Consider the following 27,255-nt stretch of genomic DNA (forward strand, 5'->3'; position numbering starts at 1 on the left):
GGCTGCTTGAGTCTTGTTGATCAAGCACAGTTCACAACTTAAAAGTACCCAGAGCTTCTCAACAAGCTGGTTTTCAAGGAAAGCCACCCACTGGCCTCTGTTTCTGCCATTCCTCTGAGCCCTGCCATTTGAGTCTTACGTGATGAACTAGTTTGCTGGTAACCTGCATGGGCTTTTTTGAGGTGGTTTTGTGTGATAAAATTCACACCATATACTTCTGCATCTTCAACTCCAAACTTGGAATTTTCATCCAGGAGGGCAACTGAATCTTCTGTATCTTGGGAACATGTTGCTTCATTAGATTATTTTTCAAAGATGTTAAAACACCCATTTTATACAGTTACATGCAAATGTTATAAAAGGAGCCTGGGTTGTGTTTTTTTTTTTTTTTTTTTAGATTTTTCTGCATGCAAATTCAAAATTTTGACATATCTGGGCCAAATCCCTCAGAGAAGTTATTCTGACTTCTCTTTCCTATGGAAACACTGTACCACTTTCTTGCTAGATTAAGATAGGTTTTTGTTGTTTGTTTTTAAAATAATTCACTATTATTTCTAAATTATTCTCTTCAGATAGTTGACTGACACAGGTACGGCCCGTGCACTTGAATGGCCCTGAATTGGCCCCGTGTCAGCATCTATGACCACCTTGACAACAGGGCATGGTGTGCGCTGTTGGGTTTCTTTGTGGAGCCACTGCAGCCTCCACTGTCACCATGGCTGGGCCAGGGCTTTAGAGGCAGTGGGATGGAGCGTCCCACCATTGCTGCTCTGCTGTCACTGCAGCCATGAGACTTGGAAAAGTCCCCTCTTGCAAGAATGGAGACAGATTGACAACAGATTAGCTTTATGAAGACGTCCGGCAATGGCCTTGGACTCCTCTGCCTCTTGTGTTAAAGTTTAATTTGTTTCCTCTCATAGGTCCGGTAGGAATCTGTAGATCAGAGAAGGATCACTTTTCTTCTGATGATGAAGCCATAGAAGCTGATAATGAAGATGAACTTGACCCCCACGACAATAACAATGAAAATGCCGCAGAAGCTAGTGTTGGATCCAGTGCGGGCTGGGCAGATGCCATGGCTAAAATCCTTAACAAAAAGACCCCTAAAAGTAAACCTGCCATTTTGGTCAAAAACAAAGAGCTGGATAAGGAAAAAGAAAAGTTAAAGCAAGAAAGACTAGAGAAAAGAAAACAGGTATGTCCCCAGTTGTTTTGTAGGTTAGACTGTGTGTCTTATCTGCTTGTCTGTACCAAATTGTTGCTTGCAGTGTTTGTTCAATTAACAGTTCAGTGTTTTAACTTGCTCTGTACAGGCTGTTCAGGAACCTAGTCAAAATTACTCCGTTGAACCTGTTCACGTTTTAGTCACCTAAACAAAGCAATAGAAATAGGAACTCCAAGGAAGTTTATCCTTTTCAAATCAAGTAATTACACATGTAGTAACGACGCCTACTAATTTTATTCATTTCAGCTGTTCATACATTAACTTTATAAGGTACTTAACTAACAGTCACAATAGTTGCTTTTTCCTAAAACCTTTTTTATAGTATAAAGCTGTGAAGATACCCTCGGGTTGGTTGTAGTTCTGAAAACCAACTATTTCACTGTGAGATACCCCTGAATCCATTATGCCTCTTGTTAAACCTCTGGTGGTAGAAGTTAGACTAGTACAGTCTGCTCGTTAAAGGCCAGAAGCTAGACTTAAGTTTGTTGTTGCATATTATAAAGATTAAGGAACAATAAGGTTTTTTGCATCCTTTGTCCTTGATGAAATATTTCTATGTCTAAAATACTTGGTTATTAAATAAGTATTGTTTTTTAATGAAAGAAAAATAACTCTCTACAGTTGTACCGCCAACATAAAAGTACTAATTTCCGAGAGGTACTTTTTAGTGAAAGTGAAAAGGAAAAACAAAACAGGTTTGAATTGGCTTGTATTTCCTTTTAAGTTCCTCATCCCTTTATCTTGTTTCAGGATGGATGTTTTCCTTGTGCCTGATGGTGGTTGCTCTGTGTGAAAGGCTATGTAAAGATGGAACTTTTCCAGTGTTGCTCTTAGAAGCAGAATGTACTCTGTTATTAACTTAATATTCTCATTGTTTTTTAAGATAAATCTTGTCTCTAAATCGTACTGATAACTTTTCAGTTGAAAAATTGAATCTGTTTATTATCTGGCAAAAGCTAGAAGAATCCCTAAGGACCTCATCCCAGTGTGGCAGTGAGTAAGAACCATGTTTGAAGCCAAGAGAAACGGGTCTCGAACTCCACTCTGGGCCAGAGCTTTGCTGAGCTGATACTGCCCACATAATGCATGAAAGCACGCGTGTTGCCCCCAGAAACACAACACAACAGCTGCAGGCATCTGCAATATACATTTCTGATTAGAGTCGATGCAAATTATCATAGTTCCTTAATGTTAATAATTATTGGTTTCCAGGATATTGAGTACTTATTTCTAATCATAAGTATGAAAATATATTTCAAAGTTAAAAAATATTTGGGGATAATGCATGCCTGTTAATCCCTTGGGTTCTGTAGATAATTCAGAATTGATGGCTTTAAACTTACTTAAGGATTTTTTTTTTTTTATTTCTGGCATAATCTGGTAGTGGATTTCATAACAATTAAATGATCTGATTTGGAGAAGAATCTATTCCTTTAGAAAGTGCGTAGAAAAGCTAATCTATAAAGATTAGCTTAGGAAGAGTAGGCATTTGGTTTTACTGTGATTAGACCTTTTTATTAATACAAAATGAGAGATCAGGTGAATGGAGAAAAGGAACATATAAAGGAGAGACTTTTCACTTGTTCTTATCACTAGTTTTGATGCTCTCCAGCTTCTTGGTGATTAGTTCACCATAATCGGTATATTTGATACTTGGTGATTTGCTGGCCTGAGAAGGGAACCTGGAGAAGCCGGGTATCTAATCACGTGTCTGAGAGCAGGATACTCCTCAAAGACAATTTGGCGTTAGATGATGTTGTCTGTGGGCTTTCCTCTTTCCTGGCTCCCCTTACACCTCTGCATGCTAGCAAAGAATCAGTTGGCTGTACTTTGTGACTGAAGTGCCATTTGTGGCCAGGACAGTGGTCAGATGTGCAGTAAGGGGAAGTAGATTTAAATGATTGTGGGAAAAGAAAAATAGTCACTATATAAACACAACATATCTAGATCTGAAGCTCCTTGTTTTAAAGCTGATACAAAAGCAGTGATTCTGACTGCTGAGGAAATCAGTTTCTGAAAATAAAGAGAAACCGTGCGTTAGGTTGTGGTTACCAAAGAGGGTAGTTGGGGTCTTCCTGACGCCCACCTCTGGCGGCCTGGTGATGGCAGGTCGGGAATGTGGCTGTCCCACACCCCACCTTGTGCTGCCTGGCTCAGCGTGCTGGCAGCGCTCCAGCTCCCTGCTGTCAGACAGCCTGACAGAAACTCACTTGGTGCCTCTCACATGACACGCTGAGTGCTAACCGCAGGCTCCCCGAGCTGAACCCCTAAAAGCAGGGCTGTTTTTTAAAGACCTCATGACAAACTAAGCCAGAATGATTTATTACCTTTGTCCTTTCACAGAGGATCATATCAAAGTGTGCTGCACTTTCAGAAATGCCTAATGTTCTCTCACATAACAATATTTGTAACACAGCTTGATAAGAAGCGGGAGTGGGAAATGATGTGCAGAGTAAAGCCAGATGTTGTCAAAGACAAAGAAACGGAGAGAAATCTTCAGAGAATTGCAACGAGGTAAGACTGTGTGTTTGCCCTTTAAAAAAATATGTATATTGAAGCTTTGATAGTGATCCACTTCTGACTAGATTTGATTTGTAAGCTCTGCCTTCTCAGAGCCAAGTGATTTTTATCTAAGCCTATTTAATACCGAGTTCAACCTAAGATTCTGCAGGTCTTGTGAGGCAAGACATTATTGTGCTAAGTGTGTATTTGCTGTGAACCTATTTCAGATCATCTTGTTTTTATAGTCACAAGAGCAGTGTAATCAGACCGTGGGCTGCATTTCTCTCATGAAAGTTGCCTAAATTTATGGCCTTAGATGATTATTTTTGTTATCTTGCATTATATTTATGGCATAACATTGCACGCGAGCAGCTTCATGCTGTCCTTTCACACTGCATTTTTTATCAGTGGCACCAAACATTTATCCGACGCCCTCTCTGTCCAGATAAGTAGACTATGGTGGCTGCTGGGTGGTCCTAGCCCACTCCTCCGGAGGAATTATAATCTCCCTGAGAATAGAGGTGCGTGTTATGTGTTGGGGAAGTTGGGGAAGGTTCACAGAGGAGATCGCATTGGGCTTCCTACTTAAGGATACAGCAGTTATATGCAGGGAAGTTACTTTTCACGTCCTGGTTACCTGGATGACTTTGGTCATTTTCGAAGTCACCTGGGTGTTGTCTAGTGAGGTAGTGAGGGGTGATGGTTAAGAGCGAGCAGCAGAGCCTGACTGCCAGGTTCAGATTCCAGCACTGCCGTATTCACTGTGTCCTTGGGCATGCTCCTGCATTTCTCTCTGTCTCAGTTTATTTATCTGTAAAGCCAGGAGGACATTATCCCTCCCCATAGGCTTTCTCTGAGAATTAAATGAATTAAGACATATAGAGAGTTCAGCAAAGTGCAGGGCTGGTGCAGGAGAGGAAGTGCCTCTTAACTTTTATCCCTGAGGCTCCTCACTTCCCTCCCCGTGGTGCCAGCCCTGCTGTGAAGGGGGTGGAATCTTACCCTGTTTAGAGCCTAGTAAGCGGGCCTGTTAAGGTGTCTTGGGAGGCGGCCGAAGACAAGAGACTGCTGGGTCAGAGACAAAGGACTCGATTGCTTGTGGCAACAGCAGTGGCCAGAGCTGGCTCCCTTTGTCCCTAGACATACGCCTGCGCGTGCAGTGGGTCATGTTACAGGAGGGGAACCCTGACCTTGGGACTCTGCTGCTTTCGCGGTGAATGGTAACAAGCCTGCTCTTTGTCTGGGGGGAGACGTTACCTCATTCCTCCAGGTTGCACACTGCGAGCACAGCCCTGAGGAATGCCCCGGGCAGAGCGGTCAGGGCCTGCAGTTCTTGAGAAACCCGCAGGAACAGGCAGGGTGCTCAGGGCCCACGGCGATTGCCTCTCCGTTGTTCTTAGCAGGACAGTTAACAGGTGATAGAATGTTAGAGCTGGACGGGAGAGTAATGGTCTAAGTCAGTGCTGCCCAGTAGAAATATGTGAGCCACGTGTGTAATTCAAGTGTTTCTTGTAGCCACACTGAAGACAGTGACAAGAAAGACGTGAAGTTAATTTCAATATCATCTTTTATTTAACCCAATATGATCAAATGATTATTTCGACATGTTATCAATATAAACAATTATTAATGAGATTCTGAAATTCTCTGTTTTATACTAAGTCTTCCAAGTCCAGTGTGTCTCTTACCGTGGCGCGCGTTGCTGGTTGCACGGACCGTGTTTCATGTGGGCACGAGCTGCGTGGCTGTGGCTACTGTAGTGGATACCACGAGTCTTCCGCTTCAGGATTTGTCTGAATGAACTTAGCTGCAGAACAAAGGATTTTAAGTAAATGTTTTTGAAAAGAGGATTTTAAAATTAGTTTTACATCATAAGTGTTGCAGATAATATACCTGAAGCCTTTTTAAGATCCTCGGGTATTATTTTTCCCATTTACAGATGCAATTAAGATCCTGAAAGTCTTTCCTAGAGTCAAATGTTTAGAGAGCTGTGATGGCTGTGTTCTTTCCATTACACGCTAATGCCTTCAACCAGTACTATAATTACATTTCGAGAAATAGATGTTTGTGTTAAAGGTAATTGTTAGTTCTAATTGCACAGATGTTCATTTAGAAAGACCAAAGCTGAAAAGAAAGTGCGTCTTAATCCACATATATTTGTTCTCTATTCAGAAATTGATAATGATTCATTTTTCAGAAGTATCTCACCATTCATTCAACTCTTTTTCATTTGAGTGCCTGCTGAATGCTTCCCTCTTTGCTAAGCAGTAAAAAAAAAAGTACATTGTTCCTAGTGTCACTGTTCTTTGACTGCGTTGTTCTGGTCGATTCATCTGTAGGGGTGTGGTGCAGTTATTTAATGCTGTTCAGAAGCATCAGAAGAACGTTGATGAAAAGGTTAAGGAGGCGGGAGGCTCCATTAGAAAGCATGCTAAGCTGATATCAACGGTTTCCAAGAAAGACTTCATCAGCGTTCTGAGAGGGATGGACGGAAGCACAAACGCGACAAGTTCGACGGGAAAGAACTCAAAAGCCAGACAGGTAAGACTTTCATACAGGATTCCGCGCAGCAGACGCTTAGCTCTTACACTGAAGAGTTTTGGGGTGAAAAAGCACAGGATATAGGGTGACAGGTGTTTTTTTTTCAGATTTTATTAAAAGTTCGACATGCATACTGCCTAATTTAAAGGTTTGGATTCTCAGGTTTCATGACCCTTTGTTCAGTATGAAAGTTGCCAGTTACAGATGTCATACCCCTGCCGTTAGAACCCAGGAGCCAGTAGGTTCAGGTACATTTCTTAGAGATCCAGCTGTATCTCACCTCTCTGAAATCCTGCCTTTTGTGCATTTTAGAGACTAGGAACCTAAGGGAGGAGGGCAGCTTCAGTGCAGGACTTTTACGCACAGAGGTAATTGTGCTGGTGTGTAACTTCTAAAATATGAAGAACCAGAGCTTTGGGAAGTAAGGTGGAAGGTCATCCTTGTGCTGAGGCAGCTTGGGGATGCTTGGCTGGGAGACGAAGACCGTAAATACTTTTCCTGGTCTGTGACATGAAAACTATGCTTCTCCAGCAGTTTTGGCCCATGGACCCCAGTAGTTTTCTTTTTGGTGTACCAGGTGAAAGGTTCTGAAATGTGCTTTCATTTCAAAAGAGCTGTTTTTTGTCTTTTTTAGATAATGAAAGCAAAGTACGTCGTTGTATTTGATGGCTTGGTTTCTGTTGCCAACAAAAAAATACTTCAACCAGGAAACGAGTTTCTGTCATAACTTTTTTGTTTGTGTTTTGGGAAACAATCGAAAGCCTGGCAAGAAGAGCATTTACGAATTTCATGCTCGCCTCGGTTTGAAGTGTTTCTCAAGTTTCCTGACTCAGTTGCTATTTTACCTGATTTTGACAAACGTTTTCTGAGCTATTTGTCTATCTCTTGAATATTAAAGGACCCGAATTGTATATTTATATAATAATAGTGCTCACTGGGCCTGCTGTTTCGAAGTGTTTGTCAGAAATAATTATAAACACATGAATACTGTGTTTGGGTTTATACTTTTTAGTTAGAAAGGCTAACAGGCTGTGTTCTCACTCGTGTTATTTTACTGCAAGAATTGGAAAGAGGTCCAGCAGCATTAGATGAGAAGGAGCTAGTGAGAAGTTGGAAAAGAAACAACTTACTTTTTTTCTTTTTCCTGTTGGTTTCAAAATAACTTTCAATAGAAACATTTGTTTTTGCCTTGGGGTCATTTTTTATCATGAGTTATGAAAGTACACGAAGGCTTCTTTGCAATAGCATCATTGCATTTTCTTTCCTGTCATTTGCACTTTTATCCTTTCTTTCTACTTCAGTGATCACGGGCATAGGTGAAAAATTGCCTGAGAGTCAAAAAGTGGCTTTGCTCTAAAAGTAATTTGTTTCTAGAATTCCATGCCACACCAACAACACCCTGGCATATTACTTGCTTTTAAAAATGTTTTGTTTCATATTTATGGAAAAACCAGACTTGTTTTATTTTTTCAATTGTGCTGGATTTTACATCTGAATAACTATAAAAGTATTATAATATTTGTGATTGGGTCACTTATTAATATCAAAAATATTTAAATACCTATTTGTACCAGGTGCTATCCTTATATCTTTAAGTCTTACAATTCAGATAGGCAAATGACTTAAAGTAAATAAGTAAACAAGATTAATGTGAAAACATAGAAGTTCTAAATTAGCATGTCTAGACTACATGTTATCATTAGTTACAGTAGGTACAATAAAAAATAAATTAAGTGGCTGTTGCTGTTTGTGGGGGAAAGTAACTGATAATACTTGTTTAGATCAGTAAATCTGTGTAGTTACTTGAAATAGGAGGACTTTTAAGGATATTGAAGAGAAGGAAGGCAGGCAAAGGTGGGACTAGATTCTGGTTGGTGAGCCCCGCTACAGAATAATTGCGTGAAGTTGGTTCTTTCCTTGGGGAATGCCCAACTGTCAGTTTCTATAGTCTTTCTTCTGGAGCCCTGTCTCTTCTGGAAAAGAATCCTACAGTCTGCTGCCTGTGTGTGAGGTAGAACACTGCTGCCAGCATTCTTGGGGCAGATGTAGGACCCGTCTGTGGGGACCCCACCTTAGTGTTAGACTAGTCATTACAAGCTGTTGGCGTGAACCAGTGTCCAGAGCCCAAGGCCTCTGTGCTTAATACCCTCAGGAACTACATGACCTGCCCATGTCCCCAAGAAGCGGGAGAGGGGACCTGGAGCCGAACTGCTGCTTACACAGACTGTTAGCCAGTTTCTATTTTTGTCACACACTTCACTCCACCTGCCCTCATTGCCTCATTTCTTTACAAGTCACACATCTCTGATTTATAAGTCTGTTTTAAGGGCAGTAGGTAACCGTGCACTACACATCTACCTTTCATTTATTTCATGTTATATTTTTATATTTACTACTTTTGTGATCTGCAACTTCAACTGTTAACAGTGCTTGTTCCTTTTAAAACCAGGATCATCTTCAAGGCATTTGGTGCCCAGATCGGAGTGATTTTTTTTTTTCTATGTTCCAAAGACTACCTTTCATATTATTGGCTGTTTTTCAAGATGTTTTTAATCCTCTGATCCTGCTGACCTGAATAATATTGTTGCCCTTAAAATTTTTATTTATTTTTTTCTTTTTTCCCCAATTCTATTGTATGCAGTCATTATTTCTGTAGTAAAGTGCTTGGGAACTCATGTTAGAAAGCCTTCCTTAGAGGCCAAAGGGTGTAATTGCTTTTTAAAGATCATTTTTCGGGAAAGAGATTTTGAAAAGACGTACGTATTTTTAAAGATGCCAAACTGATATATTCCATTTGAGTCACTAGTTTCATTATGTCACAGTAAATCTTGTTATTAGGGACTTAGTTTATTTTTATTTTTTGATTTGTATTTTTGTGAGATAGAGTCATGAAAAGGAATCCTGATAGTGAAAAGCCTAAAAACAGGATGATTCTTAGCCAGAAAACAGAAATTTTGGGGTAAAGGATTGAATGTCGAATTCAGTGGAGGTTTGGTTCTTTGGACTACATCCATCCACCCAATATTTTGTGTGGAGACAAAACGAGAAAGCATTTGCAAGATTGTTTTAGTAAATGTTCCAGGTAATACAGATGTCGCCCATGAAATTAGAAAGTCTTACAGTTGGGAAAAAATTATGCTGTGAAGATGTGACTCTCGGGGCATGTGCTTCAGAAGAATACCCGAAACTTCACTTTGATTTCCAAATGTCAGGAAGCAGATGCAGGGGAGGCACTGATTCCTGCACTGGCCTCTCCTCGTCTGCGGGTGGGGCTCTGAGTGTCTGAGGAAGCATTTTTCACTGAGTCCCGTGGACTCAGATAATAACAGGACAGGAAGCCCCCGTGAGTGGTGCTTCTGTTGAATGTCTGCCTTCAAGCTAAAAAAAATCTCATCAAGGAAGTCATAAATAGAGCACGTGTTCAGTGCTGTTGAAACTAACCTATATCAAAACAAAGTCTTTGAAAACAGTGAGAAGAAATGAGCATCAGAGAATGAAGCCATAAGGGACAGACATTCCCATTAGTCATAATTGGGAAAGGAGGAGGTGCATCTAATTTTTCGTGTTCTTTATGATTTTCTTCTTCCGTGGACATTGGAATATTAGGGTTTTTGCTGATGCGAGGGAGCTGGAAAAAGGGATACTGAGGAAGTAGGTTGTGATCAGGTCTGTGTCTCATTCGTGTCTTCTGGTAAGGAATTTGGATTGTATTCCTCAGGTAGTCAGGGCCCAGTTGTAATTTTTCGTCAGGTAAGTGATCTGATTAATTCGGTTATTCTTAAGGAAAAGAAGGCTGGCTGTAGGGTGGAAGGACTGTGTCAGGAGAGAGGGAAGCGAATGCCGTAGTCATCACGAGGGGAGACCCCGGACTTAGGTTGTGTGAGGGTGGGGGGTGAAGAGAAAAGAGGAACCAGACTTGGGAGGCAGTTTTCACATCCAAATGGACTTGATTTGGGAATAACAGGATTTGGAAGGACAAGGGAGAGGGAGGACTTGTGGATGACCGTGAGGTTTACAGCTTGGGAGATTCAGACATGGTGGCAGCTTTCCCAAAGTCAAGACTCAGTGGTGGGACACGTTTGAGAGGCGCAGGCTTTCGGAGGTAACGTCTGCGCCAGATTGGAGTCAGCAGCGAGGAGGATGACAGGAAAACTCTGGTGAAAAGCAGTGGCTCGGACAGGCACGTGGTTGTACAGGAAGCAGCCCAGACGAGCCGGCAACCAGAATGGAAAGCAGTGTTTGTTGAGGTCACCTGGGGTGTCTCTGTGGGGTCCCCAAAACCTTAAGAACGATCAAGCTGTTACCCAGCGGGGCAGGTGGATAGTGTACTTGAGAGTTTTTCACATGATTAAATTGACATGTTTCTACGTTTAAAGGGTTAATTATCAGATATTGGGAGGGAATTCTTTCATCCAGAACCTGTGAATCCCTCCCTTGAACCTGCGGCACCGTGCCCACCGCGGGCCGCGTGTGGCAGACACATCGACCGAGTCCTCAGGCACATTGACCTGAGTGACTTTTCCAAAAGATGAAATTGTGTTTAGGACACTCCGTTTAAGGAAGCAACAAAAACTTACATTTTGTATAAGAAAGGTTTTCATGAAAAATTTAAGCTTTAGTCCTTAAAGGAATACTAGTATCTTCCTTTCCCATCAGAACGTACCTAACTACGGTGGTTTATTTTCCCACTACCTTACGGAATAATCGGATTTTAATTTTTTTCCTTATGTTTCCAAGTTGTGACTATTCCTTCTGCTCTTTTCTTGGAAAGCTGGCTAAAATCATCACAGTTCTTGGAATGTAAGCGTCTCTTTCCTTACAGGTGGGCCTGAAGCAGTTATGATGCATTTTAAACCTGTGAGTCCTGGAGGAGAATGTCTGCTGACAGGGAAACTCCGAATATGTTACTTACGCTCTTGAATTACAGCTCCCTGCAGGGTTTTCATTTATTTGAAAATGCCACTGTATCAGTTTCAGCTTTTGTTTTCTTATGATAAACCCACAATAATAACTTTGTAGTAAAGGAAGACGATAGCTACTTTCTGTTAGAAAGTATTTCTTTCGCGACTACAAGGCAACAAATTTCAATAAAAAAATCCCCAGGGAGAAAAGTTACTGGGAGAGACTAGGTATTTATTTATTTTCTGATTTTGTGATCTGAGCACTTTAAATTAAATGTCAAACAGAGAAATAAGTGAGGGGGCTGCGTTCTCATACATGTCTCACCAATGGCAACCATGTACTTTTTGCATCTCTAGGTATTAGTGGCGGAAATGCTTGTGAAACACCTGGCTTCTTTGGTATCTGAGTAACAGACCTAGACTCCACTTGCTGAAGGCTTTTGAAAGTGTGTATTCCTTCTGGCTCCCAGACGGCCTGCATTCCTGCTCCCAAGGCAGGAGCCTGGGAACGGAGGGGCTGCTCACGCAGGCCCAACGCGGTCCCCCAGCAGTTTCAGGACTTGGCTTTTACATGGAGCTGGGGGTGTGGGGGACGGGCAGGGGGCTGGAGGCAGACGCTGCCCCCAAGTTGCCCCCGCATGATGGGCAGCAGTGGTTTTCCTTTCACATAAAAACTGCTCTGCGAGGAATGTGTGGAATCCTAACTCTGTAAATAATTCAGCCTGGTGTTTGTTTACTGCAAATGCCTAAATAGATTAGTTTAGACAAAAGAGAGACGCCAAGTTTGAAATGAGAACGAGCGTGGTTGTATACATGCTGGCGATGGGAACGGTTGAAAGCCAGTTTCTCATTGTAGTCACTTCTTTGGAAATAGACTGTTTAGTTCTTAATGTAGGTGGCTTCTGATCTGAACAGCTCTTGCAGTCACAGAACCTGTGTTTGGTACGTGCAGACACGGGGGATATGGGTACAGTGAAGAAAAAGCACTAATTACAGAGCTGCTGCAGAAATCTGTGGTTGCAGTAAAAATTAGTAACGGCGCCATACAGCTGGCCCTCTTTGAAGACTCGCTCTCCATTTGAAGTGGCTGCCTGCACAGGTTTTCATCAGTGAGGTGGGGGCCCTTTTTAAAGATTGAATTGTCCTGCACGCACACTTACACTTATGGTCCATTTTTAAAATTCAAAATAATATTTTGTTTCCTGCTAAAAAAAAAAAAAAATTACCTTGGAGCGGGAGGCAGTTGAGAATGTTGATGTGTTAAACAGAGCAGCAGAGACCACAGACTCGGGAACCAGGCTGCCTGGGTGCAGAAGCCCCGGGTGCCACTTACTGTGTGTGGGTGCCTGCCCCACATCGCGCCTCAGGTTTCTTCCCTGTTGGCAGGTAATCATTCTAACGGTAACAACCTCCTCACACCAACTGTGACAGTCAAGTGAGTCAATCCACGTACCGTTCTTAGAACAGTGATCTAAGAACAACGGCATGTCACGAAAGGCTATATAAATGTTTGCAGTTACTTTTGTTCTGGGTGGCATGTCATTCGGATGAGTTCCTCACATTTAGCTCATATTTTTTTTTCCTGACAGATAGGAGTCAAAGATGAATCTGTAGTGGGAAACCAGTTTGAAAGGAAACTCTTACTGCTTCTGAATTACTGGATAACCCCAAAAATGACCCCGTCATTTAGTACGAATTGTGTTTAGATTTAGAAAGTTCCCTCTCAATGTAGGTGTGTCTGGTCTGGTAATGCATAATTCTTACAAAATAATAAAGCTAGGTTTTGAGGGTCTGGAATGTGTCCGTATTCTCTTACTCCCCATTTCAAGCTACGGGTGAACTAACTAGATTCTTTACAAGATGTTACTTTCCAAGGAAAGTTAAGTTTTAAATGGATGCTGTTTTTCTGTTTGAATGTGCTCATCTTTGTGAAAAATGTACAGAGCATCATTAGAAGATGACAGATGTCCCCATTTGGGGATTCTGTGGGTACACACAGCTCAGTAAGTAGGGATAGCGGTAGAGGGGCCGGAAGGGGGCTTATTATTGTTTTCTTTGTGCCAGGTACTATGGAAGGTGTTTTATTACATAATCATCATTTTAAGAAACACCAGAACTCTTATTTTAGACGTAAGAAACCCAAAGTCAGAAAGATGAAGTGACTGCCCTCTGGCCACACTAATCGTAATTGGTAGCATCTGGACTCAAACCCGGTCTGTGTGGTTCTCAAACTGTTTCAGCCGTTGGCACCTGCTGCTTACAACGTCTGAGGCACTTCATTAGAAGCAGAACAGAAAACTATCTCCCTTCCCTCACTGAGATGAGCTAGAAGTGGCGCTGGCTAGTGAGCCATCGTGTCACCCACCCAGACAAGAAAGAGAACGATGAGCGCCTGAGTTTGCAGTCTGAGTTTTCCTCGGTCTTACGACCCCTTCATGGGATGCATAGCAGCACATGGAGACTGATCCGTTTTAAAGTCTTGTTTCTCACAACTGTTAAGGACGTAAAATAAAATCTCACCCGAGTAACACATTGCAGAATTCTGAAACATTCAAGAAAATTTATTGTTAGAATTGACTTTCTCTTCAGTTATCAAGGAATTAAAATATACTGGATATCAGATGTGTCCTATATTTGATCATTGTTTGCCTAATAGACATTTTAGAATCCTTTTTATTTTTTAGTTACTTGATGAAATTTTTCAAGCAGGAAGTAAGAAAGGCCAATATTTCTGGTCTTACATGGACCTGTGTTTCTCACCTCGATTCTAAAACGAACACTTGTCCAAGTGAGTTTGTTTTATGTAGCTCTGCCTATCTTTGTCTCCATCTAGTTTTTGTTTGTGAGGGGTGATTATTTGAAGGTAATAAGCCACCCTTGTCCCAGAGATTCTTGTTTTTAGAACAGCTTTATTAGGGTTAATTCACATACTGTACAATACAAAAGATTCTTTTTAACTGTGGGAACCAGAATCCAGTCAGGGTTCATACCTTACATTTGGTTGTATTTTGGTTTCTTCTAGACCAGTCCCTTGTTCTGAATTTATCTGATTGTTTCATCCTGACGTCTTTTAATTTGTTCCTTTGTGCCCTTTTCCTGTAAGCTGGAAGTTAGGACTAAAGGTTAGGTTTTAAGTGAAACTTTCTTGGCATAACTTTCATAGGTGTGACCCTTAGACGCTGTGTACTTGCTATTGCGTCGTATCAGGAGACACATGATCAGAATGTCTTGTTTTAGGGATGGTAGTTTTTCTGTTGTTCAAAGTGATAATAAATGTTTCCTAATTAAAGATACATTTCCCCCCTACAGTTAGAAAGGAACTTCTGGGAGGAATATTTGGGAAGGTGCAAATGTACCTTTCCCCGTTTCTCTGTTGTCTTTAGCATCAATTAATGATCCTTGCCTAACACAGTTATGCCGTGAGAGTTTACAGAATGATGGTTTTCTCATGTTCAATTTTAAATTCATGGACATAGGAACTTTTATTTGTTCAGTATTTTATAATCATTAGCTTTTGGAATTTGCAAATGTGGCAACGGGAACCAGTGCAGCCTGGCTCTCGTGCCCTTTTCACATGACCCCCTTTTTCTTTGAGTATTGCTTGCTTTTGGGGATAACAAAATGTCCCAGACCAAACCTCGTCCTTGCCGTGTCCCAGACCTGGAGTCACCCATTTCTCCCAGGAGCTCTGCCGAGGGCACTCCACTTGTTTTTAAATCCCTTGTTGATGTCAGTAGATTGATAATATACATATTCTTTACTAGATACAACTTCGTTTTGTTTATATAGGATTTCTTAGTCTGACAAAGAACTCGTACATAACGTTTTCTCCTTTAAGCTTATTAACAAATGTTATTAAAACATTGGTGTCTATTTTCTAGATGAATTCACAGCTCTGCTGCTGATTTGTTTATAAATCTGAATTCTCATATAAGTGCTATACTGCTGTGGCAGATAAAAGAACAAGATTGTGCTTTAAGAGACTACCTGGCAGACTGTATTCTAAGTATCTCAAGCTCCTAACTGAGCACTTGTGTCAAAAGACTCCGTGAGATGTTACATTTGTCTTTTTAGGCAGTGCAGTCAACTACCTTATTAATAAATAAATCTTAAGAGAATGTAAACAGCGAGGAGAATCAGAGATGCCTGATGTTTCCTAAAACTTCACTCTGTGCAGTTAGACGTATAGAAGAGTGAGTTGGAATAGGAACCCCCAAATAGAGCTGCTTTGAGCAAGGACTTAAGTGTTGAGCGCATAGTAAACTCTAGGGCCCAAATGAAATCATAACAAGAACCAACGCAGTGGATGAAAACATAATGCATCAAAGCAGTGTGTTCCCCAGGGGTAATGAGCCCGAATCCGGGGAACGCTACACAGAATTAGGTTTTCTTAGAGAAGTCTGTGCATTTAACCTGTGCTCAGACTATAATTAAAGGTGACATAATTTCAACGTCTTGGTCTTTTTTCCTAGGAAATCCTACCAAATGCTTTTCTAGTTTGCTTGGATCTTACAAATTGCCCATTTGAATTTGGAAACTATATACGAATCTGGAAACCATACACCGAGTGAACAAAACCGAAGCCCAAGTGGGCTTGTTGCCTGGGACACCATCCTAGTAAAACAGTTAAAACGAACTTTTAATAAAAAAAGTTTGTGAAGGAATAGCGAAGGCAAAAAGTGGGCAAAGCAATTAGGAATGGCCTATTCAGAATCAGAGAAAAGTTGAGTTTGTATTGATGTGGGATCTTCCATATAATCTTGAATCTGTAGGTTCCTTGGAACGCTTGTGCATTTCACGTTGAAAATTTTTCAATCCTGTATGATTATTGGGAAGTTGTCATGTCTTGCATGGTTATGAAGGCATTGATGATCTTATTCAGATGTATTTACGTTGATTTCTACTGGAATACATGTTTTATATAAAGGGATTTCCCATGTATTCTTCATTTTATGGGCAGACCTGTGAGATGAGTTTTAATCAGTTGTAGGGGAGATTACTAACTACGACTGCAAACAGCTTCCTGACAATTTGCAAAACAGGCATTAAGTTGAATGTAGCCAGAGATAAGGAACGTTCTTTTGTGTTTTTTTTTTTAACTTAGGTGAAACTAAATTAAAGTAAAAACGGAACATTCTTCTTGGGGAAAGCAAAGAAACCTAGTATTGCTGATTGCTAAGTATAGATGTGATTATACTGTTTATTTTTTTAGGATTTGACTTTAATTTTCCACCTTCAAAATTGAAATGAGGTTAAGCTCTTCATTATCTGGTGTTAGACTAATATTAATAAGTCGTTCCAAACCTCTGTTTCCAGTTTTCTTTTCAGTAGCTGCCAAGGTATGTTTGAACGTTGAAATGGAAGCTGATTAACATTTTGAAGGGTTGTCTTCATCTTCAGAATTGACACAGACCGCTTCTGTATGATCTTGATTAAATATTTGTGTAAAACCAGGCCGGCGAGGGTGGGGACTGTTTTGTTTCCTTGCCTCATGTGGTTTGCATTAAGGTTTTGCGTTTAATCGGCCTTCGTTTTCAGGCGGGGTAGGCTCATGGAGTTACCTTGCAGATTGCGTTCGGTGGTCAGGTCAGTGCAGCGGCCCCCGACAGACCTCATAGCTGCTCAACTGGGGCCGTTCGAGTCTATGCTCAGATGTTAGCACAGCTTCCACCTGACGGTAGGTAGGAAATACCTGTGCCTACCATGTCCAGTGTGGCTAACTGTACCTGACCCTACATTCACACCGGGGGGTGCTCAGGCTTTCGCCTGCCTCGGGGTCACTGGACGGCTTAGTCACGCAGATTGCTGGCCTCCGCCCCCAGAGCTTCTGGCTCAGCGGGTCTGGGATGGGGTCCAAGACTTGGAATTTCTAACAGGTGATGCTGGTGCTGAGCCTGATCTGCGGACCACACGTAGAGACAGCGGGACACAGACTACATTGGGGTGGCTCAATAAACAGAAGCACCCCCACCAAAATCCCACAGTAAAGCTGTACTTCACTGCTAGTCTTCAGATTGGACAGCTAAGAGAAGCTGTGGATTGATTCTTGCTGCTCTCCGTGCATGTCTGAAGTGCCTGTTTACAGGACGGTTTTCAAGACAAGACAAGCGTGTGACACAGTTGGTGTCAACTTTTAATGAGTGAATTCTTTCCTCTGGCCCACCGTTGTTCCTTTCTTTCTGAACTACCTTAGTTCTCCCGCACCCCCATGCCCCGTTGGGCTTTCTGCGGTTTCGTTTACCCACAGTAACTGAGGTCTGGGAAGGTTCAATGGAAAATTCCACCTCCGTTCACCTCATCACATAGGCGTTGTATCATCTCGCGTCATCACAAGAAGCAAAAGAAGGGTGAGAACAGCGGTTAGTTGTTATTCTCTTACTGTGCCTAATTTATAAATTAAACTTGATTATAGGTGTGTGTATATATAGGAAAAAACATAGTACATACAGGGTTCGGTCCTCTCTTTGGCTTCAGGCCTCCACTGCGGGTCTTGGAACTTGTTTAGGGTTTCGTCCCTGTTCTGCCCTTCCTCCTTTCTTCAGGTGCCACCGAGTAGAAGCGCAGTTCAGTCCCGTAGAAGTTGGCTGTCTGCTGAGCTCTCGAGTAGACACGCGGCAGCAGGGCCAGCAGGTGGGGTCTGCCTGCTCCAGGCAGGTACATGTGGAGAGCATGCCGGGGGCAGTTATCTAAACGCGGAGGCGGGTGCTTGAGGTTGTGCATCGTCACATGTGAACACACAATGTCAGGACAAGTCTTCACTTGTCAGTAATTTGGATAGGGCTCTCCCAGAAAGCGTGTGCTTTTTAGGATTTAATTGAAAGCTTGGAGTGAATAATTTGGCAGGAGAGCTGTTACAAGTATTGCTTCCAAGTAGATCTCTGTCCACGGGGAGCAGCTCTTTCTCTTTGAAGGTGAGAAGACTGGCGAAGAAAACTTGGTTCGAGTCAGGGAGAGGGGCATTTTCTCCAGTTAGGTGACTTACTGTGATCCGAGCAGAAGTGGTATTAGGAAGGTGGGTTTGAAGTTGTAGGAATGAGGGATGGAGCGGGGTGCACCCCCATGACAGGTCACAAAGCACCTTCCTGCTGTCCGGCTGGCTCCCCCGGGTGACGGGGAGCGCTGGGCCTGTGTCACTGGTGGTTTATAACTGGCACAGATGTTGTTTATTCCTTTATATCTGTTATATTAGAGTACAAAGTGCGCTCTGTGACTTGCTGGGTCAGTTCTGAAATCTTCACTCACATTTATATGCTGCCCGGTTTTCAGATGACATTTGGGCACAAGCCCGGCTTCCTTCTTTATCCCAGAAAGACAGGAGTGCACACAGTAGGACACATGTCCTGTTGGCAGTAGCGTCCTGTTTTTCTAAGTGGAACAGCTGTTTCAGAGCTGTATTTGTTTAATTAAAAGGTAGCTTCAGCAGAATTAAATAAATAATCTCTTGTAACCCAGCAAATATCTTTAATATCTTTTCTCTTAAAAATTGCTTTTTTTTATATGGTTAACAGCCCCCATAAAAATAATACTGTTTTCTAACCAAACGTCATGGGTTCTTGCATATTTAGAGATTTTTCTAACATTGTGTATTTATATGACTGGAATAAATAGAAAAACATTAACTGTTCGCTCCATGAAGATAGGGACTTTGTTTTGTTTATCACTGAATTTCCAACACTCACAATGGTGCTTAATACACAATGCTCAGTTAATACTTGTGCAATGAAGGGAAGAAATCACCCAGCTGGTAGTTCTATATATGCTGTATTACCTAGTTACGACCACAAGGTGGTACTGTTGTACCATGAAATGAGAGGCTGTAATTCTTAGGCTCTCATATAAATTTATAGTTTTACATAAATCCTATGAATAAACAAAATGAATTGTCTACCTATTATGTTTATTGCCTGCTTCAGTTATTTATAATTTTATCCTGTGATTAGTCTTTTGATTTTGTGATTAAGTCAGGCAGTGAGTCATAACCTAAATAGAGAACATTTGGTTCAAATCTTTATCAAATGTTAAATGAGATAGCATTTATAAAACCCTAGCACAGTACCCGGTTAGTTTCCTTTTCTCTCTTTTATTTTGGGTTAAAAGCCTTTGTTAAATTTCTGTTTGTCTTTAAATAGTTTGCCAACTTTTCTAATAATTTATCAGTGAACTTAAAATAATAATGTAAGACTGTTTTGATTATCAAAAGATTTTAAAAATTGATACCAAACCTAGATTTTACTATATTTTCTCCCACTGCAAAAACAACAACAACAAAATTGCTTTCATGATTCTTTTATGGGGTAAAAATATTTTATTAACATACAGCTCTTCTACATATGTGTGCATGTACGATCATAGTGTATAAATAAAGCTAGTCTATATTTTGTCTTGGTTTTACTCCTTTTGTAAAACTAAGTGTTGCCAAGTTTGTTACGTCGCTTGGACTTTTAATTTTCCTGTGATTAAATTGACTTTTTAATATTTTGACTCTGTACCTGTCTTCAGACTGAAGTGAAAGAAGAGGGCCCCGGATGGACCATCCTACGTGATGATTTCATGATGGGAGCCTCCATGAAAGACTGGGACAAAGAAAGTGATGGAGCGGCAAGCGACTCTTGACACACAAAGCTCCACAGAACACACAGCGTACAGCCATTTTGTTTTTCCCAGCAAAATCCTCATGCTCTGAAAGTTGGGGAATTACAAGGATACTGTTTCTGAGCAAACCAAAAGACTTTTTACGATAACGAACTTTGATTTTCCACATTAAAAAAATTGTGTTTTCAGACTTGGTGTAATTTTAAGCATTGTTCCTCAAGATATTTGTAAAAAGAAATATTTCTCCTTGTCCAATGAGATGCACATTTTGCCAGGATCATTTTAGGTTTACATTATTGGTCGTGGATATTGGTGTTTTGTTTCACTGTTTCTAGAAACGCAATACTCTGCATAATTAAAAGGAACTCCTTGAAATTAGTATTTTTCAGCCTTCCAACTTACAGACCTATGTGTTTATAGTTTTTTGGGGAAAAGTTGGTGTTTGTTTTGGTGAGCTATTGAGAAAACTTCTGTAGAAAAATTTAAATTACAGTATTTCTGATTTGGGGTGATAATTTTAATTTTTAGATATTCTGGCAAATACGATATAAGAAACAAACCGAATCTCTACTTTTCTATTACTTCCTTTTCCACACTAAGTAATGTACATAAATAATGACTTAGATTTATTTTTAAGTGTTAGGTTATTTTTGTATGAGAAATTTACTGAGATGGAAATTCCCATGTTTAACTTACGCAGTGAGGTAATTTCTTAGGAAGCATATTTGACAGATTTTAGTAGTAATAGTTGTTGTTGTTGTTCTTCATCATCATCTTTTTCTTCCTCTTTCTCTTCCCCTTCCTCTTCTAACATTTAAGTTACCTTAAATTCTTTTATGGTCTGACTGGCCAGTGAAATAGTAGAATTAGACAACAGGTGGTCTACATGAGAATATTGCATCTGATTTGAGACTTGATTCCTTCTTGTTGCCTTAAAGATTACTAAATTAATGGAGTTTTAGTATCTAGCTGTTAAATAAAAAGAAGAGAAAGAAAGGCTAGTTTTATTCCAAAATTTCTGTGAAACTGGGTCTAGGATCTAAAGTTTGTAGGGGAATTATTTAATAAATGTGATCTGGTTTTTTCTAAGGCTCCATCTCTTTCTCCATCTTTCCATAATAAAAATAGTTCCCTCTTACTACCCACGTGTACATACTAGCATCTGTTATATATCGAAAGATAATCCTCCTCCCAAACTAGCTGGAACAGAGATGTTTATATTCTCAAACCCATTGGAGTGTTGTAAGTATTACATACGTAGCTAATGTTAAATTCGTCCGTAGTCTGGTATTTGTTATCATAAAGAAAGGTCTACACCTAAGATATCAAGTGATTAAACCAGCAAAGCTCAAAATGCAGTTTTATACCTATTCCAGCTTTTGAACTTTAGTGTCTTATTAAATTATAGAACTGCCATTTTGTCAGTGTAACATAAATGTGGACAAATATTTCTCATTAGTAATACAAGAGGGCTAAATATCCCATTATAACTTGACACAGGTAAATATTTCAATATAACCTAACATATAGGTAATTTTGAAAAAAAAATACTTAAAGCACTTAAAAACTTTTTCTCCCCAGAATTAAAGATTAGGCTCTATTTTTTGTTATCAATCTCTTTCTGCACCATACTAAAGCTTTGAGAAAATTCTTCTGAATAGTACATTTGGGTGATAGAAATGGGTAAATAATTTCTCATTTACTAAAAAGTTGTTGAAACATACACTCATAGTCCTTGGGTTAATTTAGAAAAATTGAACAAGATTTTCAAACTGAAAGGAAGAGAATATTTGCAGATTTTCTTCTTTCGGAAATTATTGTATTCCAAAATAAAGTTGAGTTACCACTGTAAAAAAATATATATCACTTACGTTAGAAGGCTATAAAGCATATATAAATTAAATGAAATCATTTTTATCATAAAGATGGGATGTTTTATATGTACTAATATTTCTACATCTTGTCTGGAGAATATATAAGCAAAATACTATCTTATATGAATGTGAATCTAAAGGTGAGCATGTTCTTTTAGAATCTAAGTGTATCTTTAGATGAATGGTTTAAATCAGGGGTGTCCAAACTGTAGCCCGCAGGCCAACTGCGGTCCGCAATCCATTGTTAATTGGCCCGCAGCAAATTCCAAAAATATATTTAGTTTACTTAAATAAACCGGGTGAGGCAATACGTACTTCACCTCGAGTGAGTGGCCCGGCTATTTGTGTATTTGACCGCATAGGGCCCTTGGTGAAAAACATTGAAAAAAGTTTGGACACCCCCGGTTTAGATAATGTCGTTCTGTCACCTCTACCCTAAATATTGTACCCACATCTAAATTCTTCTGACATCAATTGGGTAAATAATTCTGCATCCATTCCATCTCCCTACATTGTCTTTGAACTTTTTAAAGAGGGAACTAAAAAAAACTGCCTTTCTGTTACTCTCCACCCCGTTCCCCCCTCCCCCTGCACCCATTTATCTAACTATAACAATATCTGGATTTTATCTCTGTTAACAATTTAGACTAATATAGTAATAAAAAGTTATTTAAAAAGAACTATGGAAATTAGTGACCAGGTAACTAGCTATTTATTACCTTATTTCTTATCTGGATACTTAGGTGTCTGGGTGAATGTTCTCAGTATTTCACATAGTTTAGTATTGGTTATTAATTGTTTTTCAGCATTGAAAACTCAAAAGTCAAAGATAATACCTTTGTTAGACGGACAGTAATGTAGAATCATCTTAGTAGGTTAGCATTTTAACTTGGGAGTTGGAGTACCGAATTTATTTTCAAGTTACCTAGCATTCTGCATAGACCATTCTGAATATATTTACTGAAAAATACACCACGGAAGCCCTTTGAATAGAATAGTTCAAAGGCTCACCTTCAGTACTTAGAACCTGAACTAACTCAGTGGGAGGTTCCAGAAGGTTTACTTGAGGGTAATTCCAAGTTCTTCCAAGTATTTTGTGTCTTTTACAACCAGTGGGTGAAAAGGGAATGTTTAAATTCTGGAAAACCTCGTAGGGCTTTTTAATCACTGTTTTTGCACATATGAATACACTTAATAGTGGCCACCAACTACACTAATCCTGCCACCTAGGCTGGACAGGTGACTCCAGTACTTAATTATAAAGCCAATTGATTACAGTTAAGAGGTGTCCTCGTTAAACACACAACAGCAGAGAATTCCTCAAGTCGAAGTGAACAGAACATGGAAGAAACGAAAGACATAAATTGTGTCGCTAAGGAATTAAAGGTATAATGCCCAAGAAAATGCCTGTAAAGGAGTCTTCAAAGAGCATAAATGTTTCTGGAGAAGAGACAGGTGAGCCAACAAATAAACTGATAACTTTCGCATCCTTTGGACAACTTTTTCCTCCCTCTATGTATTCTTTTTTGTTACTTTTGTTACAGATTTTCATTAGTACATATGTGAGTCATAAGTGAAACTGAAGCTGTATTTTCAGCCTTTTTAATGACTACAGAGTACCGTTATTGTACTTTGTGCTTAATATATTGATACATTTGTGCCACACAAATTTTACTTTTAAAACAAACATTTGAAAAATCAGTACATATAAATGTGTATACACACACACATATAATTTTTTTTAACATTTGTAGTTTATTAAGGAAGTGTGTGTGTGTGTGTGTGTGTGTGTTAGTGTTAGTCCGGGCTGCTATAACAATACCACAGACTGGGTGGCTAAAACAGCAGATATTTAGTTCCTACCGTCTGGAAGGCCAAAACCAAGGGGCCAGCAGACTTGGTGTGTGGTGAGGACCCTTTTTCCTGGTTTGCAGACAGCTGACTTCTTGCTCTGTCTTCACTTGGGGAAGAGTGATCTCATCTTTCTCAGTGTCTCTTATGGGCACTAATCCCATTCAGGAGGGCTCCACCCTCATGACCCTGTCAGAGGGCTCCACCTCCAAAGACCATCACATTGGGGATTGGGGCGTCAACATACAGATCGGGGGGGACGCAAACATTCAGTCCACAGCAATGGATAACAGCAAATTGTACCTTTTTCATTTGGATGTAGAATAACTTCAGCTACAATTGTTTCTTGACTTAAATTTCTTAATAGAATTACAAAGTGGAGTGTTTATACAGCATTCATTGAGCACTCATTCCAGGAACTGTGCTAGAAGTATCTGAGTGACGCTGCTCCTTATGGCAAAATAAGGCATACTTTTACTCCTGTAAAGACCAAAACGTTGAATCTCCTCTGTCTTTTTTAAGTTAAATTACTACAGTCGGTTCTCACTGTGATTTGAATCGTGGGGCCATTTGGATGAAGTGATAACCTGAAATAAATCGGTGAACTACCATGACTTAAAAAATATTTGTTAACAGATAAACTGTTAAAAAGCTCCGTTGTGCATTCGCAGAATAATTCTTCATAGAATAATGAAGCTTGTCTAGAATTGTGAGGAGGGTACCTGCTCGCTCCTGTATTGATACGTTCACTTCCTTTTCACTGGGAACACTACCTTGGGGGGAATTTGCTCTGTGCTTCCCTTAAATTCATCTGTTAGGATTAGGGTCCGTCAGTGTGACGGGTATTTGTCTCCACTCGGCGTGTTAGTGATGGGGAGAGAGAGTGTTGAGCCCTGCACATATTCTGAGTCCGAAGACTATTTGAGGTGAACTGGCAGGAACAAATTTTGGAAACGGGAGAGAGAACTACTCCGTGCCTACAAAAAGCTCTCTCATTCCTTCCCCAAGAAAACAGGACTCTGAATTTTGGCCAGCTGGATAGACAACTCTCACTGACTCTTGCAGCAAAGGTAGACCCAGTGAAGTTGCTCACTGGGGGAGCTTTTCTGAAACTTGATTCAACATATTAATCAATAGATTTGGAAGTGGAATGGTGTTTCAGATAGGTGCTGAGAGACTTAGAATAGCGACTGACGTTGAAGAAAATGCTAAGAGTTGTAATGAATTGTAACGTAACTCCCATGCTTTGGACTTAACACCGGTGAGCCCACTTATTTAGGAGGTTTCCCGAAGAGGTGCCGTCCGTGCAGGCCTCAGAGTTGTCCAGCAGCTCAAGTCTCTATTCCAGCACACACTCGGCATCCTGCCAGACCAAATGTAGGTTGCAGATTTGGGGAAAAACAAAACAAAAAAACAATGAGCATGATTAGCACAGCCAGCTTAAAATGATGAGGTGTTAACCACATTTGTATAAATAACAGTTTCTCTAACCCCTGAATCATTATCCTGCATTTTTAATGCAATCGGTTCATAAACATCAAAGCGAGAACACCAAATTTGTGTGGGGTCAGGACCAACTGGGGCTCAAATGTAGAGACAGCTGAGAGCTGTGTCCTCAAGCGTGGGGGGTGTTGCAGCTGTTGATTCACCCTCGGGCTACTAGACAGTTGCTTCTTTGCGCCTGTAGATCCAGACTTCAATCTTAGGTAAAAATGTGTTCCCTCCCACTGAATGGACATAAACAATGGTTTGACATCAGCTCTGCAAACATCAGCGAGGCAGCCAGACACAGCAGTTATCCTAAATACTGAAGAGTACCAAGCATAACATCAGGGCTGTTTCTACATAATATTTGTCTTTGTACAATAACACTGGGCTCTCTGAAGTGTATTATAAATATAAAAGCTCATAGTCCAAAAGGTTCAAGGTGATATTATCCGTCTCTACAAGTGGAAGGAACCTTGGGAATCACTAGATTGCATCATACAAGATTGCCATATTTGGGTCCTTAGGAGAACTCTGTGAAATTATTTTACATCAACCATTTTCGGAAATAGTATTGTTAGATGACAGAAGGCATAATTTTGGAATCAGAACTGAGTTCAGAGTTCAGTTTGGCCTCTGTGTGAGCTGTGTCCTTGCCCAAATTTCTTAAACTTTTTGAAGCTAGCATGGAAATCAGACAGGGATACATTTGTTCATATTGCAAGGGTTTGAACAGTATGCAGAATGTCTGAGGAGCTCAGGAAATGTTCTCTTTTATGCATTTAGACTATTAGGTGGTTAATAGGTTTGTCCTTCATTTCTGATCCATGTAATTGTAAATGTTCCTTTTCTAGATTGAATCCCCCCCACAAAAGTTGAAAGTCTAGCAGATCGTACCGTGTTTCCCCGAAAATAAGACGTAGCCGGACCATCAGCTCTAATACGTCTTTTGGAACAAAAATTAATATAAGAGCCGGTCTTATAGAAGCAAAATGGCGTTGCATGATTGTTGAATAAGCTGGAGAAAACTGAGCATGTTGGTTTTCTCCAAATAGGAAGTGGTGAGACATACCACTGCTGTCCTCTAGGTGGCAGGATTTAGGCTGTCATTGCACTAACGGATTGATACCATTTTTCCCCCCACGTCCAGATGAGAAGCTAGTTTCTGAACAATTAGTACAACCACAGCATTGATCAGATTTGTTGCAATTGGCCAGAGGAGCAGACTGACCTTATAATAGTTTGTTGTTTAGTGACCTTAATGAACATCACGGATCTGCTCAACAAAAGCCAGAAACATCTCTAATAATCACGCAGCCAAAATAATTTGTGTGTATCGCTGACGTCTCTTTAGGTCATAGCACATACCTATTTGGAGATGTATTTCTTTGGTTTATAGCACATTGCTTGCCATTGGATAGCAACTGTAAAGATAATTGCCTTTGTACTTAAAAGGACACATCGATATAATGAACATAATCTAAAATGAAACCAGAACTTGTAGGGATGCTGATCACAAAAATTTTCAAGTTAACAGGAAACACAACCTTTCAGGCAGCTGAAGTTAACTTTCCAGGTGTCCCTGGTTTTGTGCAGCTTTTATTGTATATTAAATAGGAAAGATCAACGTGGAGAAAGTCAATATTGGGTGACCCATAAGCACCAAATGGCAAATAGAAAACATTCTGTTCTTTTTTTTCTGTTCACTGAAATAGGAAGGGGACAGAATTCATTCTCACTTTTTAGATTCTTTATCGATTGTTCATTTTCCAAAATTTAAGAGTGAATTTGGCTACATGAAATGCTTCTTAATCCCCAGTCATTATTATCTTTATCCTTTCTTTCCATGTGGCAAATTGGCTTTCATAGAGCTCAAAAGAATCTTGATGGAGCATCTTTTAGGGGCTTCTGTTTTGGGGTGGTGTATGTTTATATAAATGCTGGAATTGTACAAGTAAGCATTTTTAAATTAGAGCTCTGAGAGTGATTATTAGAATCTGCAGCATAGGCAAAGAAGAGAAAGGCTTGGAAAATATATCACTGTTGTAACCAAGAAAAGGTGAAAATCTGATGTATTTTACAGATTCCAATTTTAAAGTGGCTTCATTTTACACTGAGTGACTCTGAGGGACAGTACTTGTTCACCCCTTTTGTCTTGAGGTGTTCATGAATGGTATCCCCTTCACTCTTAAAAGTGCCCAGGTATGCGTGGTAATTATACCATCAACCCAGTTATAAGAACTTTCTTTCCTAAGACTTGAAACGAACATCAAGGAAAGTCTGC

General features: G+C 40.2%; 1 protein-coding gene across 1 annotated transcript in view; it reads left to right on the forward strand.

Moving 5' to 3' along the window:
* The window catches only part of RRP15 (ribosomal RNA processing 15 homolog), a 30,552-nt gene extending 9,702 nt beyond the window's left edge, over positions 1 to 20,850 (forward strand). The window contains exons 2-5 of the mRNA XM_033099567.1: positions 921 to 1,195; positions 3,642 to 3,739; positions 6,067 to 6,268; positions 19,669 to 20,850. Of these exons, the coding sequence (XP_032955458.1) occupies positions 921 to 1,195; positions 3,642 to 3,739; positions 6,067 to 6,268; positions 19,669 to 19,782 (689 nt within the window). The 3' untranslated portion in view covers positions 19,783 to 20,850. The remainder of the gene's footprint in view (positions 1 to 920; positions 1,196 to 3,641; positions 3,740 to 6,066; positions 6,269 to 19,668) is intronic.
* The last annotated feature ends 6,405 nt before the right edge of the window (positions 20,851 to 27,255 follow it).

This window comes from Rhinolophus ferrumequinum, chromosome 27 (genome assembly GCF_004115265.2).
Source record: "Rhinolophus ferrumequinum isolate MPI-CBG mRhiFer1 chromosome 27, mRhiFer1_v1.p, whole genome shotgun sequence".
Lineage (NCBI taxonomy): Eukaryota > Metazoa > Chordata > Mammalia > Chiroptera > Rhinolophidae > Rhinolophus > Rhinolophus ferrumequinum.